The sequence below is a fragment of the Leguminivora glycinivorella genome, chromosome 2, assembly GCF_023078275.1.
Source record: "Leguminivora glycinivorella isolate SPB_JAAS2020 chromosome 2, LegGlyc_1.1, whole genome shotgun sequence".
In the NCBI taxonomy this organism is placed as follows: domain Eukaryota; kingdom Metazoa; phylum Arthropoda; class Insecta; order Lepidoptera; family Tortricidae; genus Leguminivora; species Leguminivora glycinivorella.
In genome coordinates, this window is record NC_062972.1 from 14838654 (window position 1) to 14854629 (window position 15976).

General features: G+C 36.0%; 2 protein-coding genes across 2 annotated transcripts in view; one reads left to right on the plus strand and one right to left on the minus strand.

Moving 5' to 3' along the window:
• LOC125238021 (suppressor of lurcher protein 1-like) overlaps nucleotides 1-15976 on the plus strand; it is a 421475-nt gene that overhangs the window by 177277 nt on the left and 228222 nt on the right. The gene's annotated exons all lie outside the window — the stretch shown is intronic.
• On the minus strand, nucleotides 205-15276 carry LOC125238030 (myosin regulatory light chain, smooth muscle-like). Its single transcript, XM_048145317.1, has 6 exons — nucleotides 14803-15276; nucleotides 13008-13111; nucleotides 10649-10793; nucleotides 8609-8728; nucleotides 4201-4337; nucleotides 205-420 (listed from the first exon to the last, which is right to left on the minus strand). Exons 1-6 carry the CDS (start codon nucleotides 14833-14835, stop codon nucleotides 249-251), a joined length of 711 nt encoding a protein of 236 aa, XP_048001274.1. The 5' UTR covers nucleotides 14836-15276; the 3' UTR covers nucleotides 205-248.

A 15976-nucleotide genomic window follows, 5' to 3' on the forward strand; every position in this document is an offset into this window, starting at 1 on the left:
AGATTCACTTCGGCTCGAGGGTCGCTAAGCCTGCTGAACTGTGTGCAGTAAGAAGTATCAAAATCATAATCATATCAGATCCACTACTAATTCAGTAATAGTTATTAACATAGGTTGATGCGGTTAGGTGCGGATAGCCGCAGCGTTGCAAGGTTCTGTCTACAGACTGTTTGGATTCTGGCTTGAAATAAAAAACGATATTTATCACAATGACAATAAAATTGATGTCGTTTAATTCTTGCCAAAAGTTACACTGCCTCCTTTTTGTTAGCCTTTCGCAAGCCACAAAGTTGACTGCAGAAACGAACGTAGTCAATCATGGTGTTTCCGCCTATTTGTGTGGTGGGCGCGTCGTCCAGCGCGTAGTCAGCTTCTTTCTCAGTAAAACGATCGCCCCACGTCATAAGATCATGACGAATCCTAGAAAAAAAAGTTTTAGTTTTAGGCCTTAGTTTTTTCTTAACTCTAATATCCAGACATAACATCTTTACTATTTGTTTATTATTTTACTTGGAAGTCTGAAAAATAAACCAACATCGAGATCCTCTTTGAAAAAGTTTATTCACGATTCGTTAACATCTCCCTAGTTTTATCCTTGTCCGGATGTGAGGGATGGCTGAAGGTACTATAATGATTTGCTGGAATTATACCCTGGAATTACTCATACGGTTGTGTTGAAGTATTTTTTTTTAATGTTTAGGTATATTGGAAAAACTTTGTATAGTTTGTTCGTAAGTATTCTTATGACTATACAAATGCTTATAAAGCAGAGATAGATTAATAAATGTTACGCCGTGTGCACACTTTTCTGAACTGTGACTTCGTGAAATTGCTTGGAAATCTCATAAGACATCCTGAATTTGCTTTACGAGCATGTATACGACCAGCAAATGTTTTCATAACCGTTTCCTCGTCAAATTCCTCGGAATTATATGAAATCCTATCCGGTACCGCCGTAAAATTCAGATTACACCGAAAATTTTAATAAACCTCTAGAGGATGACTTGAGGAATACGACTTGAGATTTTAATAATGTTTAAAATATTTATTACACCAGTGGCTTGCCCTTCTGTTTAATCTACGCGGTAGCTGAATTTGTGAGAAATTAGCAGTCAGTTTTTCTTTTTATCCATAAATATGTAATTTTAATAAAGTAGGTTTAAGAGTTGCGAGAAAAACATTTTTTTATATACCTGTTTAATTAACACAATATAAAGCGAAGTATTATGTAACCTATCTGTTAAGTATCTATTAATATGTCAATTTTGTTATTACCCTAATAATGAATATCATAATGAAAACCATAATTATTTATAAATTTTGTACTACTAAATATTGATGTTCAGTAGCATAATTTAAGTTTTACAATTGTATATACTTATAAGTGAAATGTAATATTTCTTTTGAGACAAATAAATATCTTTAAACAGAGTATTATGTAACGTCTACCTCTGCAATATAACATACCTACCTACAATCATAACAGAGTGTGGCATTTTCTTTAGTTATCTATCAGTCTGTCATGCGTTATAGAAATACCCCAATTTGGTAATCCGCGGTATTGAATATGAAATTTAATCCGCTTCAGATTAAATTTGATGTTGAATGCCGCGAATAATATTAGAACTCAGGAATGTCTCCGTTTGGCCCATTTTTTGTTAAACTACCCAACCCAAAATAAATAAATAACCTGGTTTATTATAAAAATAAATAATATTATTACGACAGCAGACACATGTGGCTCATATCATTTCTTAAGGTTTCCCTAACATATTCCGCATACCGGAAAATGTAATTTAATCTTGATCCGTTTTGTTTATGGATCTCCAGGGGCGGACGTGAACGGTCCGCAAGCCAGGCCTTCTGCGTCTATTAAACGATTATGCTCCTCTACCGCGATTCTTATTAAACTTTCTCCTAGATAATAATATTATAAGAGTGTAATAAATTAATTAATTTTGCACACTTGACGGTCACTGAACACCACACTTTCCTCTTGCCTTTTTAGGGTTTCGTACTTAGATAAGTATTTGTTGACTTGGCCGTCTATCTGCCCACGTGTCACAGCAATTTTACTCGGAAAATATACGAGTAAATGTTTTTTTAAGATATTGTGTTTTTAGCGCCGCTAACAAAGGCACTAAAATTGTAAAAGAATAAGGAGGCACTCCATATATGTAAAAATTAAATACCAAATAATGTTTTGACTAAATATGAACATGTTACGTAACAATTAATAAAACAATAATGACATTAACATTTCAATTACCTACAACATTTTTTGATACGCAAATATTTTCAGAAATAATCTCCCCGAAATAAAATATTGGAACCTGTGTATTTTTTTTGGAATCGGCTATCTTTAACAAAAACAAAAATAAAAACGAATATTTTCAACAGTCATTTTTGAATGATCTACAGGGACCTTCGATTGTGTGTGTTCCGATTCACTTGGCCTTTACTTTTTGGACTGCGCGTATGATGATGCAATGATTTCAATACAGTCATGACATGATATAGATATCAATACTATCATTACTTGGAATGCAAGTATAGTACTTAAGCCTCGTATGATTAATTCCTCTCGAACTTCGAAGGTGCTCAGAAACCTCTATTCCGTGGAGATTAGATAAGTTCGCGTATTCTCATAGTTCATGTCTAACTAATACTAAGTATCGTAAGTATCTACTGCTTATTAATTACCTTAGGGGAGCTTGAATTGAATTTTATGGCATTGGTTGGGAGGCTTTTCCTAAATGTTAAAAGGCTACTCGCTTCCCCACGAAGCTACAAAGTTTACAAGTCGAAACGGTGATGTAAAGCTATAAACTGAATGTTTTATTTCAGGCAATTAACTACCAATTAAAGTAGATTAGATATACCGAATGTTTAAGAACCTTTTCCTGTTAAGATTATGAGATTTATTCGTTAAGTCAACCTTTGGTATTATAATCACAGAGCATTTCTTGAACCTCGTCTGTCTTGGCTCGATTTTATCTTTAAGAGACACCAAATTATTTTCTTTTGATTTGGAGAAAAGTCATTTGCCCTCACATACCTACTTTGTCATATTTTTTACATCATATTTTTTTATGAACCTAACCATGATGAAATTAGTTCATTGACGAATTCTATCAATACTTTCGACCGATGAGGTTTCTTCATATAACTTCTAGAGGCTCATTTCCGACTCAATATTCAAATTTAACACGCTTTTCGTAAACAAGAGCAGGAAGTAGCGTATTTCCGGAATATTCTATTATCACTTACCATCAGGTCAGGCGTAATCGTGGTCAAACGTACCTATACCTATTCATACTAAAAAAAAAGACAATAAGTAATTTCTTAATTCACCAGTTGTTGTTGGTTATAAAGAGACTCCCATATTGTCGGTTAGTCGGACGATATCAGTCTGTTAGCTATATACTGGGAATCTGTAGGATGAGAAAAAGCATCTGATCATATGATATTTATAGTAGGTACATTGTAATTCCAAAGTGAACTTTTGAATATTATAAAATCGAGGGTTTACTGGTAACAAATCGAGATAATTTGTCCTTGAAATAACAACATTGTGGAAATTGAAAATAGTTCGAATTTCAAAAACTAGTTTGCTCAACTTACCGGGTTTCACCAGTAAACCCTCGAAATATGATTTGTTGTCGGCTATTGCCGCATCCGTAGGCAATAATAATAAGATAATTTCCTTAATAAATGTGCTAAAGTACAAATGTAGCTACTGTAGGCTTCACATGTTACGAAAAATATTTAATGTTTGCTCACCTCAATGGTACAAAAACGAAATTGTTTACTTTGAAAATGCCTGGAATTATTCGCTTCTATGAAGACAAAATGTCATCAAAGAAATTCAAATACGGCGTGGAGGTTCATTATTTTTTAAACAAACGAGTCTCTTTGAAAGCTGCAATTCGTAAACTTGTTATTCATTCAGGCCATGTTCGTTTACGTCATGTTCTTGTTCGCGTAGGCAACGTGCTTTTAAATTCTCCGTTTCAATTTGATTGCAAATAGAATTGTCGATGAATAGGTATCAGTCGTGAATTACAATCATGTCTTTTGATAGGTATCATGACGTTCTGATCAAATTTTTCATGATTATAAATACTAATACCTAATTATTATTCAAAACTATAAAAAATTGAGCCAATCATGCATGCACAGTGAAGGTTTATTAATTACCTTTCTTCAGAAATGAATCCGGAATTGTTTCTATCCCAACGCGAGAGAGCGGCGACCAATGTTTCCTCCGAGTCCAGTTCCAGAGTCCGATATCCGAGCAGATTGACGAACCCGTCGAAATCGAGAGGGTTGGGTGCCTAGAAGCATTTACACGATAAATGTTCACAAAGTGCCAGGTTTCGTTAAACAAGGGTAACAGCAAACACAACAGTACACGTCATTAAATTTTCAGACCGTCCCTGTACGGGAAAATAATGAAATTCACGCTCGTCAAATTGGCTTGATCTTGCTATGAAATCCTACTCAAACTTCCATGGTACTATAATCAATACCCACATTTTGTGTGTCCTACATATATTATCTGCGTCTTCATCACATGTTAGTAACTAAGCACTTTACTTTTTAATATCGGCAAACGACTGTGATCACAAATACGGAAGTTTACTTATTTTTATAAAGTGCGGTCCAGTGTTAGGGATTCCCACACAGATACATTTTTCATTTGGGTCGCGCAAACATCAAACTAAGATCCAAGCCGGCTTTAAGAAAGGTTTTGCGGCGCCCAAACTAAGAAAGCACGCGAAATTCAAGAACCCCCGCTGACGCGGTGGCTTCGCTTGACATGCGCTTAGGTAGCGCCGGGTTTTACTCTAACAATGCTTTCTTTCAAATTTAAACAGGAATACTTACATATCCAAGGCTAGCTATAATTTAATGAGCACTTTTAGGATTAGTTTGTCTTAAAAACTTATGATGACGAAGTAGACAATTAGTAAATAATATTTTTATATCATCATGAATTCATCTAAAATTTATTCTAATAAATGATTTTTAAATCAAACGAAAGACATACTCTGGAACCGAATAAAAGTAATAAAACGAATTAATTCGAAGATCTAGTCTCAGTATCGTTTGCTCTTACACGAGCAATCGTAGTTAAAAATAGAGCCGTTAGTTAAAATTGTATTATTTTTATAATTAATTGCATCCAAATGGATCTTTACGTACGCACGCTTTGGTTTGAGAAGGCAATTATTGTATTATATATCAATACGATGTGTAGTTAAGATAGCGATGTGCAATACTTCATTATAGTCCAAGAAACAGTATGAGTATATATAAATATATATATATATATATACAGAGTGGGGCCTGTAACAAAGGCGAATAATTGAACTCTAGGCTATTCTCCTTATACTGATCAACATTTGTTCGGCGACTTTTAAAAATAACTTGTATTTTGATTTTTATCACCCTTGAAAGTTTTTTCTAAGAGGTAATGTATTGCGAATTCTGTTAAGTCTAAAGTATGACAGACAACGTCAATGACAACAATAATGGCGTACATTGAAGCTAATATTTATTTTGTATGAAAAATTAAAAATTTAAAGATTCATAATTTTTAAAAGTCACTGAACAAATGTTGATCAGTATAAGGAGAATAGCCTACAGTTCAATTATTCGCCTTTGTTACAGGCCCCACTCTGTATATACACCGTGTTTCACTTAACACTAAAAACCTGAAAACCGTTTGTTCAGAATCGAGAGTAGAATCGATTGAGATATATCTTGATGGGGGTAATATTTTTATTTAAATTAGTATGATTAGTTATTTTTTACGTGCCTATTCTATAGTATTCGTAATACAACATTATGTATATCGCATTGCTAGAGATTGTTTACCTTTTTCAGTATTTAGGGGTATTAATACTGGCTGGTTACTTGGGCGATTATTTTTTCCGCTACAAGTTTGTCAGTTTAATCTTAATTCTTAATGTTTATCATAAGTCATAACAAATTGAACTCGTACCTAATTACAACTTTGTCATTCTGATTATTGGATTTAAATTGGCTTACAGCGATTACCTGTCCAATTTGAAGTTTACTGTGACAAAGCTTTAAAGTGTTTTACAATGACATCTTAGCTGTCTATTGGTAAACCTTATGTCGTTGCAGTAACGTACACAAATAAATAGTTTTATCGTTTATGATGGTAGTTAGTAATTATTTTATTGAGTGTAGAGCTAAAAATCAAGTAGAGCTGTACAGAAATCTAAAAATTCAATTTAAAAATGTAACCATCAGATTAAAAGATGAATACCCTGGATGAGTTTAAAAAAATAAAAATCTGTTGGGGTGTCTGAGGTTTTGAGTGATACCGGAAACACGTTGTATATATATATATATCAAACTAACCAGCTAACAGCTAATGTATAATGTAACGTTAACTAACTAGAATGCGCTTTTGCATCAGATAATGAGATGAATACTCGTAGGATAATTATGTACCACAAATAATATATGCCTACATAATGTTGCCCATTTACGCTGTGTTTCTATTGTTACTCATTGAACTGTATCATGACTCGCTCTTGTGTCTGTACTCCAATTGAGACAATCGCCACAGTACTTACAGTCAACTAGAATATTTGAACAGCCAAACTACTAACAACTTTCCTAATAATACAAACCTCAGACAACATGCCACGCACATCTTAGCGTCCACATGCTCCTCGAGACTAACGAGAATGCCCCGCAGGACACTAAAGTCGTAGCCGTCACCCACCAAATCAGTGTTGCCAGATCTACTGATTTAGCAGCAGTCAGGTAGATCTACCTGATTTTGAAAAAATCTACTGATCTACTGCTTTTTTTGTAATTTTTCAAGAAATCTACCTGCTTTTTCTCAAATCGGTATTTTTTAGTATAAACGATTGGATTGGCTTCAAATTTTTACTATAGACGGTCCAACAACTTTGTCAAGGCGATAAATTAAAATTTTCTATAGGCCAACATTCATCCCTTCAATTTTTAAAGTTGCTGCTTTTTTTCTAGTGAAAGAAATCGCTTGACAGACTTTATATCTGTGATTGTTCGTATTGTAGTGGTAGCTTGGTATTAGTAATAGTGATTTAGGCGGGTGCAAGAAGTTTGATGTTTGTAATCTAACTGGTTTTATATGTGTTCATATCAAATATTAGTACCTACATTACGTCAGATCCAGCTGAGTAGGATAGTGATACGGCCTGTAAGCCCTTCTCATGGCGAGGCATGTATAGTGCTTTTCTCAAACTTGCAATGAAATGAAGAAAAAAGAATTTCTTGATAGTTATGATAGAATTGGGCAAAAAGAAAACTTTTCTAATTCCGCGCCAAATTTTTTTGAACTCTGTTTGAGGTAACCAAACGGTGACATTCCGGTACATTAGTACAATTTTTTTTTCTGATTACTAAATGTTATGGTGTAGTGTCAGCATTTGACGTTTAGAAACAAATGAAGGGTGCATTACAGGCTTTGGTGTGAACTGTACTATGAAATTCCTTTACATATCATCTTCACTCAGCTCACAAAAAGTTCTTATTTGTGCAACTGCCCCATCGATACTGAATAGGAATGGAATCAATTGAATGCAACCTACACCTTGTAAAACAAAGTCCCCCTTCGCGTCTGTCTATGTGTGTTCGCGATAAACTCAAAAACTACTGAACGGATTTTCATGCGGTTTTCACCTATGAGTTGGTGATTCTTGGGGATGGTTTAGGCATATAATTTGTTGAGACTTTGTTTGAAATATGACGATATTTGGTAAACAAGTCGGACAAAATCCCACTGGCTGAGAGCCTTTATTAATCGAAAACGCTGCCCAAACCGTTTGAGCTATATCAGAGAGCTGTACCTATGGCAAAATATTGTAAGGTGCATTAGGGTAATTCCGAATGACAGAAATGCTCTGGTAATTCCGAAAGGGGAATCTTGATATGATGGAAATAATGGTGATTTTTGTGTGACTTTCGAAATTAGACGACTTTTGGAATTAAATTACCCTAATGCAACTTATCTCTCAAGTTTTAATATTCGTAAAAATTGTATGGGATAAGTAGGTAAGTTTTTCTTGGCTTTTCGAGTCGGTTTTGTTTCCATACAAACATTTGATCATTTTGATCATGGATAAGAAGAAAAAAAAGTTTGTCAAAAATGATCTTTGTACCTGTTTTTTCCAAAACCTATAAACGCCAATCTTCATGAATTTGAAATCGCGAGAAGAGTTTTAAGAGTTCTAGGACCGTTTTCGTGTAACAGCAAAATTTTTCTTTCATTCTTCTGCACTTGGTATCAATATTTGTAATCTACTGCTTTTTCTCCCGATCTACTGGTTTTTTATTCATTTTTCTACTGTATACTTCAGATTCCGTCTGGCAACACTGCACCAAATACATACAAACATACATAATGTTGACTACCTAACGCTCAGTCCGTCTATTGTTACTCATTGAACTATTATACCAGGATTACCAGGACCCACTCTTGAGGCTGTACTCGAATTGATACCATCGTCACAGCTCACAGCGTCGCTAGAATAACTACGTGGACAGCCAAACTAATAAGAAGTTTCCCAATAACACAAACCTCAGACAACATGCCGCGCACATCTTTATCGTCCACTTGCTCCCCGAGGCTAACGAGGGTGCCTCGCAAGTCGCTATGGTCGATGCAGCCGTCGCCATCCAGATCGAACAACAGGAATGCCTGTGAGAACACACAGTCGATGCAGTTTGGAATAGTATACATACCGATTCTAAAATGGATACAGTAGTTTAGAGAAATTTTAACAATTGCAAATGAACAAAGCTTTAAAGCTTAGTAAGGTTTGTTATGGGTTTGGGTAGTTTAAAATGGCGTAATTTAAGAGTACGTGTACGAGTACATATCTATGTTTACTAACAATGAGATATATTAATATTCAATCACTAAAGATTAATACTAGACAGAAAAACAAATCTATTCGTCCTTTGGCTACTGGTCCTTATTTTGTACAGGTATAACATTATTTCTTAAATTGTTGTTATTGTGTATTGTTATTTTTAATATGTTTTGCACTGGCACAGCTTATTTGGCTCAGCGATCGTTAGAACCAGTGTCTGCTATTTGGCACTCGTATTAGGTACTTACGCGCTAGCGTAAAAAATGTTTAATTAAAATGCGGTTTCACTCAAAACTTATTAGGTACCTACTACGGTAGAAATTCAAGTCTAAATTAAAAATCTGCAGAAAATGTATGCATGCTTCATCTTGCCACTTCTTTTTATGATTGAGGTACCTAGTAGTACTTGTATGGACGGGCATTTTCAGAATTGGGGACCCCCCACTTAGCAAAAGTTGTTAACAAAAATTAACTCGCTGTCAGTTTTGTGACGACAATTAAGCATAAAGTCTGCCTAAAATAGTACATTACATCAGAGGCCGGGAAAATGAGGATTTCCGGCCAAGTGGGTATATACGGCCGAGCGAGCGTGCGAGCGAGGCCGGATAGGGATACGAGGCCGGGAATCCGTTTTCACGCCGAGGCATGTATAGTGCTTTTCTCAAACATACAATGAAATAAAAAGAAAATGCTCTAAAGGACAATATTTTATAAAAAAAAGTTACTTTGCAGGCCTAGGCCTAAAAAATAATATGAAATCCCTTTACAGTCCTCTCGAGTTGTTGCGCCCAAAAAGCGATACTTCCCAGCCCATTTTAAGGAACGTAAAGACAATATTTCATTGCATGTTTGAGAAAATTTACTTTTTTCACATTCTGAATGTAGATTATCGTTTAAAGTTCATGTAATTAACACAAAAAAATATTTTTATTGCAATTTCATTCTTAATTATCGTCCCAAACTGACAGTGAGTTAATTTTTGTTAACAACTTACGCTAATTGAGGGGTCCCAAATTCCGAAAATGCCCGGATACAATTTGCCAACATGCTTTATGCCGTTTTTCTTTTACGTTTCAATGAAATAAGCTAAATGTATCAAATTTTCAACTAAGCTACTAAAAATTACGCTGCAGCAACTAAAAAGGTTAACTGCAGCTACAAAGAGCTGAAATAAAGTTTTTAACGCATTTAACATGAGAATCGAGCGCTTTGTATGCAGTGTCGTATAAGAGTTAAGTAACGTGTAAGTGAGCTTAGACTGTAGTTGGGATTTTTTATTTCAAGAAAAGGCTTCGGTAGAAACTTTCAGCTGCTTTTTTTATCATTAGTAAGTGGATAATTAAGCTCAGTCAATAGACTTACAATAAAGGCAGATTATAATAAAAATATGTTTTCTGATGAGTATTCTTTACCATAAACAATAAAAACAAAACCTAAGTACATATTTATGTAATGATGATGTTTTGTTTTATTTGATCCGATATCTTCAGGACACCACTAACCGGAAATAAAAGGGATAACCGGGGTGAATATAAGAATGAAATGTTATTGGTAATTTACGTGCCGATTTTCCTAAAATATAACCACAGAAATTGTATCGTTCGATTGAAAATGGCAGTACCTAGTTACTCATTCAGTAATTACCAGCTAAATCGGATTTTAAAATCCCTATTTAACTCGGTTGCCGATTTTCATTACGCTTCTTTAAATACTTTAAGGGGATCAAAGTATGAATAAGAGGATACCTCCTTGAGCTCAAACAGTTTGGCCTCGTCCATCTCGACCAGAACGTTGGGGGGCACACAAAGGGATTCCCTCGCCTTGGACGCAGACCGGGACCGCGGCGGCGGCGGGGACAGCGTGTCACCTGCACTCTCCGACAGTATAGACCTGGACAGTGGACACAGTACTGCGATCAATTGGACAGTGTTATGGAATAGCGAACTAAGCGATAAAATCCAAAAAAAAAAAAAAAGGTTTGAATGCAGGTCATGATAATCTATGGTTTGACTATTTTTTTGTTGAAAAATCATGCTTACAGAATTATTCTTATACTACTACCCCGTTATTCATAAACATCTACTAAATTGAAGAAGCCGCTAATGATTGTTTGTCCCTTTCCGACGTAATGGAAAGGGACTCACGATTTTTATCGGCCTGTCAACTTTAGTAAACGTTTCTGAATAACGGGCTTAGTAGAAATTTCACGCAATAAAGTAACTTCTGATCATTTCGAATATCTGTGGGCACGATGATCAACAAAATTATTATAATTTTAATACTCATATAAAGAGGTGGGTGGGCAACGCTGACTGAGCATCGGGTCGTGTCAGTTAAAGTTAAACAAACATGACATCCTTCCTACATCCGATATCGGATCGGATAATGTGAAAACGAGCTGACTGGCCGTTGTCGTCCGCCGAACTAATACCTAGTGAGTTAGCGCCTTTAAGACATACTTTGCGTGGTATATGCGTAGCTAACTCGTATTAAGTAATATCTACTAAACGGTTCAACAAAATTTTCGTATTTTTAAATTGATAAAATATACTGTTTTTATTATAGCATATCACTTTATTGTTTATTATAAGTAAATCAATTTATCTTTTTTTGTAAATAGTATTTTTGTATAACTACATGCTGCTGAAATTTCGAAATTAGTACATTCATAGGTAAACAGAATTAATTTTAAGCAATACCCACTAAAAATCACGATAAAAATCATAACAAAAACCCTGGCATTTGCTTTCCAAACTCTTAACGGTACTAAAAAGTGTGTAGGCGAGGCTATTTCAATCGGCTCTCAATAAAACATTTACAACGAAATGAAAATGGCGTCTTTGCAAAGCCGTGGCCCGGGCGGAAATTAAGAATATCCTTTACGCTGAGCGTTTATAGGGCGCCCGGGCTTTCCGTTAAATTACAATTGTTACTTAATACTATTCTTTATTTATTTTCAATTATTTTTTTACTTATTTTTGGACATCCGGGGACTCCTTTCATTGAAAAACTTCAATAAATTTTTAACTGAACATTGAATTTTTTTTTATTTAGGTCAATACGGGCACATCTCGGACACTAGCGATCAAATATATGAAAGGGGCGCGTTCCTAGCACAGTCTAAGCTCGTGTAGGTGAACGCGTACTATGCTTGTATGAGTGAAATATGACAGGTCGACTGTTTGCGTTTTTGATAGGCGGTAACTGTGAGGTAACCGAGAGGTGGTGGGCGGCACTTTCAGCTGGGAGCAAGAGTGGCCATACTGTACGATAGTACTCTTTATTATACTGTGATACGGGTAAGCTACTGCGGGCTGTGGAATGAGCTCCCTGCCGAGGTATTCCCTATGAACTACATTATGGGGTTCTTCAAAAAAGGAGTGTACAAGTTTCTAATGGGTCGGTAACGCGCATGTGTCACCCCTTGAGTTAGACGCCTGTAACTCAAGGCTAGGTTACGGTGACCGCTTTCCGTCAGGCGGGCCGTATACCTGTTTGCCACCGACGTGGTACAAAAAAAATGCTTGTCATAAGGAGAAGTGTGACTGGCTTTCACATTTTACCTTTTTACTCATGGTCACAGGTGCTTTTAATTTAGAATTCACACTTTTGCTACTTGCTACTCATGATTAAATAGTGATAAACGCATGAAATCTCAATAAACATCGATCTTGGTTAAAACAGGCCAAATGTGAAAGCCAGACACACTTTTCCCCTATGACACACTTATCCGTATTGACCTTAACTAAACTTACCTTTGGTAGAATAATTCAAAAAGAATCGATGTATGGTATTTTTATTAGATGAGTGAAATCGAAGCAATAAGAAGAGGTCACATGAATTAAGATGTGACGCCTTGTAACTTACTTCAAGGTACTATCAGCTGCAAAAGTGCATGGAGATAATGAATGAATTCATTGATAAATTCGCCATGCACTTTTGCAGCTGATAGTACCTAATAATAGGCCTTTGGTACCTATATTTGTCAACAGTGAAAAACCCTCATCTCCCCAGTTTCCTGCATCCACATAAAACAGTTAATAAATTCCAGTTCCTTATAATGTCTGTCTCATTTCGAGCTAGTTTTATTACACTGCAACTTACTCGGTGCCTGTCGCCGCGGACTGGAGGAGGTTCTCTTTGAATTTCTTTATTTCGTCCCGCGGATCGTCGGGGCGGCTGCGGCGCCGCTCGCCTTTGGGCTTGTTCTAAAAAACATAATCAACTTATTATATCACTGCTGGCAGTTCGTAACGCTGAAGTACCCTATTTTGAAGCAATAAAACGTTTCAACTTTTAGAACTTAATTTCTCTTTGCAGACGGTAATTTAGCAGATAACGGGTACGAGTCGTAGCCAATTTTATGAAAATCTTGCAATTTATGTAATCCGAATTTTAATGGAATAGGTAAGAGTTTATCTCCTTTATAACTGAGCCGGTAGATAGTTTGAGAGATATATTATAATTTCTATCTCGTTGGCGTCGGCGTTGTTCAAACCGGTAGGATTAATTGACAAATAATTGAATGTAAATATTTGAAGCATAATGGTCGTTAAATCCGATGAGTGATAAATTATTTGACTGGACTAATAAATTATAAAACGTGTTTAATTTTACAGTTTGTTACCACCATGCGGGTATTTTTGAAAACTGATAAAAATATGATACATTAGGTCATTAGGCTTTCGCATGCATAAAATTAACAATGTTAATTAACTGCACAGTTGAATTTCAGATTTCTGCATATTCAATACAGTACTACTCTGTATTTCTAATGCTTAATAGCTGTCATTTGCATTTACTTGTTAATTTGCTGTGCTGCATATTACAGGCATATCGCTTAAGGCCACTTGCACAAACGAAAATGGAGGGTTAACCCTCCATTTTATATGGAAATTGACAGTTCACAGCCCACTAACCCTGCGTTAAGTGGTTGGTGAAAGTGGGCCTTAGAAAGTTAATTAATAAAGTCTGAATAGTTACACGGCTATCCACGATAATAAATATGTTATTTTTCACCACCCCAACTGGTAAAGGCTCTCTTTGCTATTCGAAAACAGACAGCAAAATCGCATTTTATTCACAAGAGTGCAAAGTAATTTAACTTGATGCACAAAGCTGACTGTTGGACTTTACGTATAAATAATGATTTTGAATCATAAGTGTCAAATAAATTGATGGATTTGATTTAGTTTAATGTTTTACAATTAATATTTTTATAGTGTTGGTATAGTGAAAAATGTTGCGTTTCACTCGGTGGCAAAATTTGTTTAACCTACGGAGACCCTCGCAACGCTCAAGATTCCACATTCTGAACCGCAAGCGTCGCTTGCTCGGGTATCAATTTTGGCACGTGCGGTTAAACAACAACTTTGCCCCTTGTAAAACAATAGTTATTTGTTTTACAAGCAAGCGAAAGATTCCAATATTGAACCGCGAGCGTAGCGAGTGGTTCAAAAAGTGGAATCTTGAGCGTTGCGAGGGTATCAAGGCACGAAGGTTAAACAAACATTGCCACCGAGTGAAACACAAAAATTTTTACCACACCAACACAAACAAAATACTGACTATAAAACATCAAAATAAATGAAATCCATCAATTTATTCAATATTTATGATTCAAAATCATCATTTATAGGTAAAATCTAGCAGCCATATTAAGACATCGAGTTAAAATTTGTATGAAATTACTTTGCCCCCTGGTGGATAAAATGCAATTTTGCTATCTGTTTTCGAATCGCAAAGAAAGCCTTTACCAGTTGGTGTGGTGAAAATAACTATATTTATTCTACTTGAAAAAGCCCACTTGCTGGAAAGACGTAGATGGTGTAACAATTTATCATAGTCTATTTACTGACTATCTCTCAAAGATAAAATGCACCGAACATGATAAACTTACTTCTTGTTTCACTTCGTTGTTTTGCTCTTTCATCTTCCGTAGACCGAAACTATCCTATTTCTCCAATCTCGTATTTCTTAAAACGCCCGCCCAAATGCACGTTTTCTCACGACTGAGCTGCGCACTGGAGAAGTTATTACAAGTGGCGAATTTGTGAAGATTTGGTTGGCATTTTCGCCCACGGACATAATTTATTTATTTCACTCAGTTGCACGCTGATTACGAGATTAGTCGAGATGTTTACCCCGACTAATTAATCTTTGGGCCGAAACTGTTGTGAGATTTCCAGGTCGACAACTTGTTCGTGCCCCGTTTACACGTTTCCACTCTTGGCGTTGGACAGCCGTAAATTGTTGATGTTTAACCCTCTGTCTGTTTGGCAACTTTGGCAAATATGCTCACTTAATTAATATTGGCTTTTGAAACAAAACTATGGAAACGGATTATATCGCGTATAATTAATTTACAATTCATCCCGACGTTTCGAACACTTTACAGCATTCGTGGTCACCGGGTGGGTGACTGAGGAAAAATTACAATGTGCAAAAGCTACCCACATTCAAGAAACATTAATGAACCATGACCATAAATAATATAGACTTTTAAGGCAGGCTCACACACTGTTAATAAAGCTAGTTATACAATCCATAGTTTTATTTCATGAGTAACTATCACGGTAACCGAAGACAATATTAGTATTGGCTTTCTTATAGTGCCACTAATGATTGTCTAAAAATATGGTGTATTAGAGTAGATTTTATTACACCTCAACAAATTAGTAATTATGTAGGTATTAATATACCCGTACTTTGCTGGTAGAGCGACCGTAGACCGTGGTTCTCTGACACTAGTGGCGCAAAACTCATAAACTCAACGATCAAGCTAGGAACATACTACGTGGACGTCCGCGGTCGCGCGACCTGCCGGCGTATCATGCTTCTAATTTTATCACTTATCCACGTGGATAAGACGTCTGTCACGCTTTAGCAAGTATGTCAGTGTGAGAGTGACAGATGTCTTATCCACGTGGATAAGTGATAAAATTGGAAGCATGGTAGGCCGGCTGGACCGATCAGTGTGCACGGTCTTCGGGACGTGGCTTTAGCTGACCAAAACATCCAGCGAGCCAGATTTCGATTGGACGCCTATGCGTGCGCTCAAGGCCACGACCAAC

Excerpts from the sequence above, each read along its gene's own strand:
- LOC125238030 (XM_048145317.1), bottom strand. The coding sequence starts at position 14,835 with ATGAAAGAGCAAAACAACGAAGTGAAACAAGAA. Across the intron at positions 13,112-14,802 it reads ACAACGAAGTGAAACAAGAA|AACAAGCCCAAAGGCGAGCG; the intron begins GTAAGTTTATCA and ends TATGTTTTTTAG. Across the intron at positions 421-4,200 it reads GGATTCATTTCTGAAGAAAG|GATTCGTCATGATCTTATGA; the intron begins GTAATTAATAAA and ends TTTTTTTTCTAG.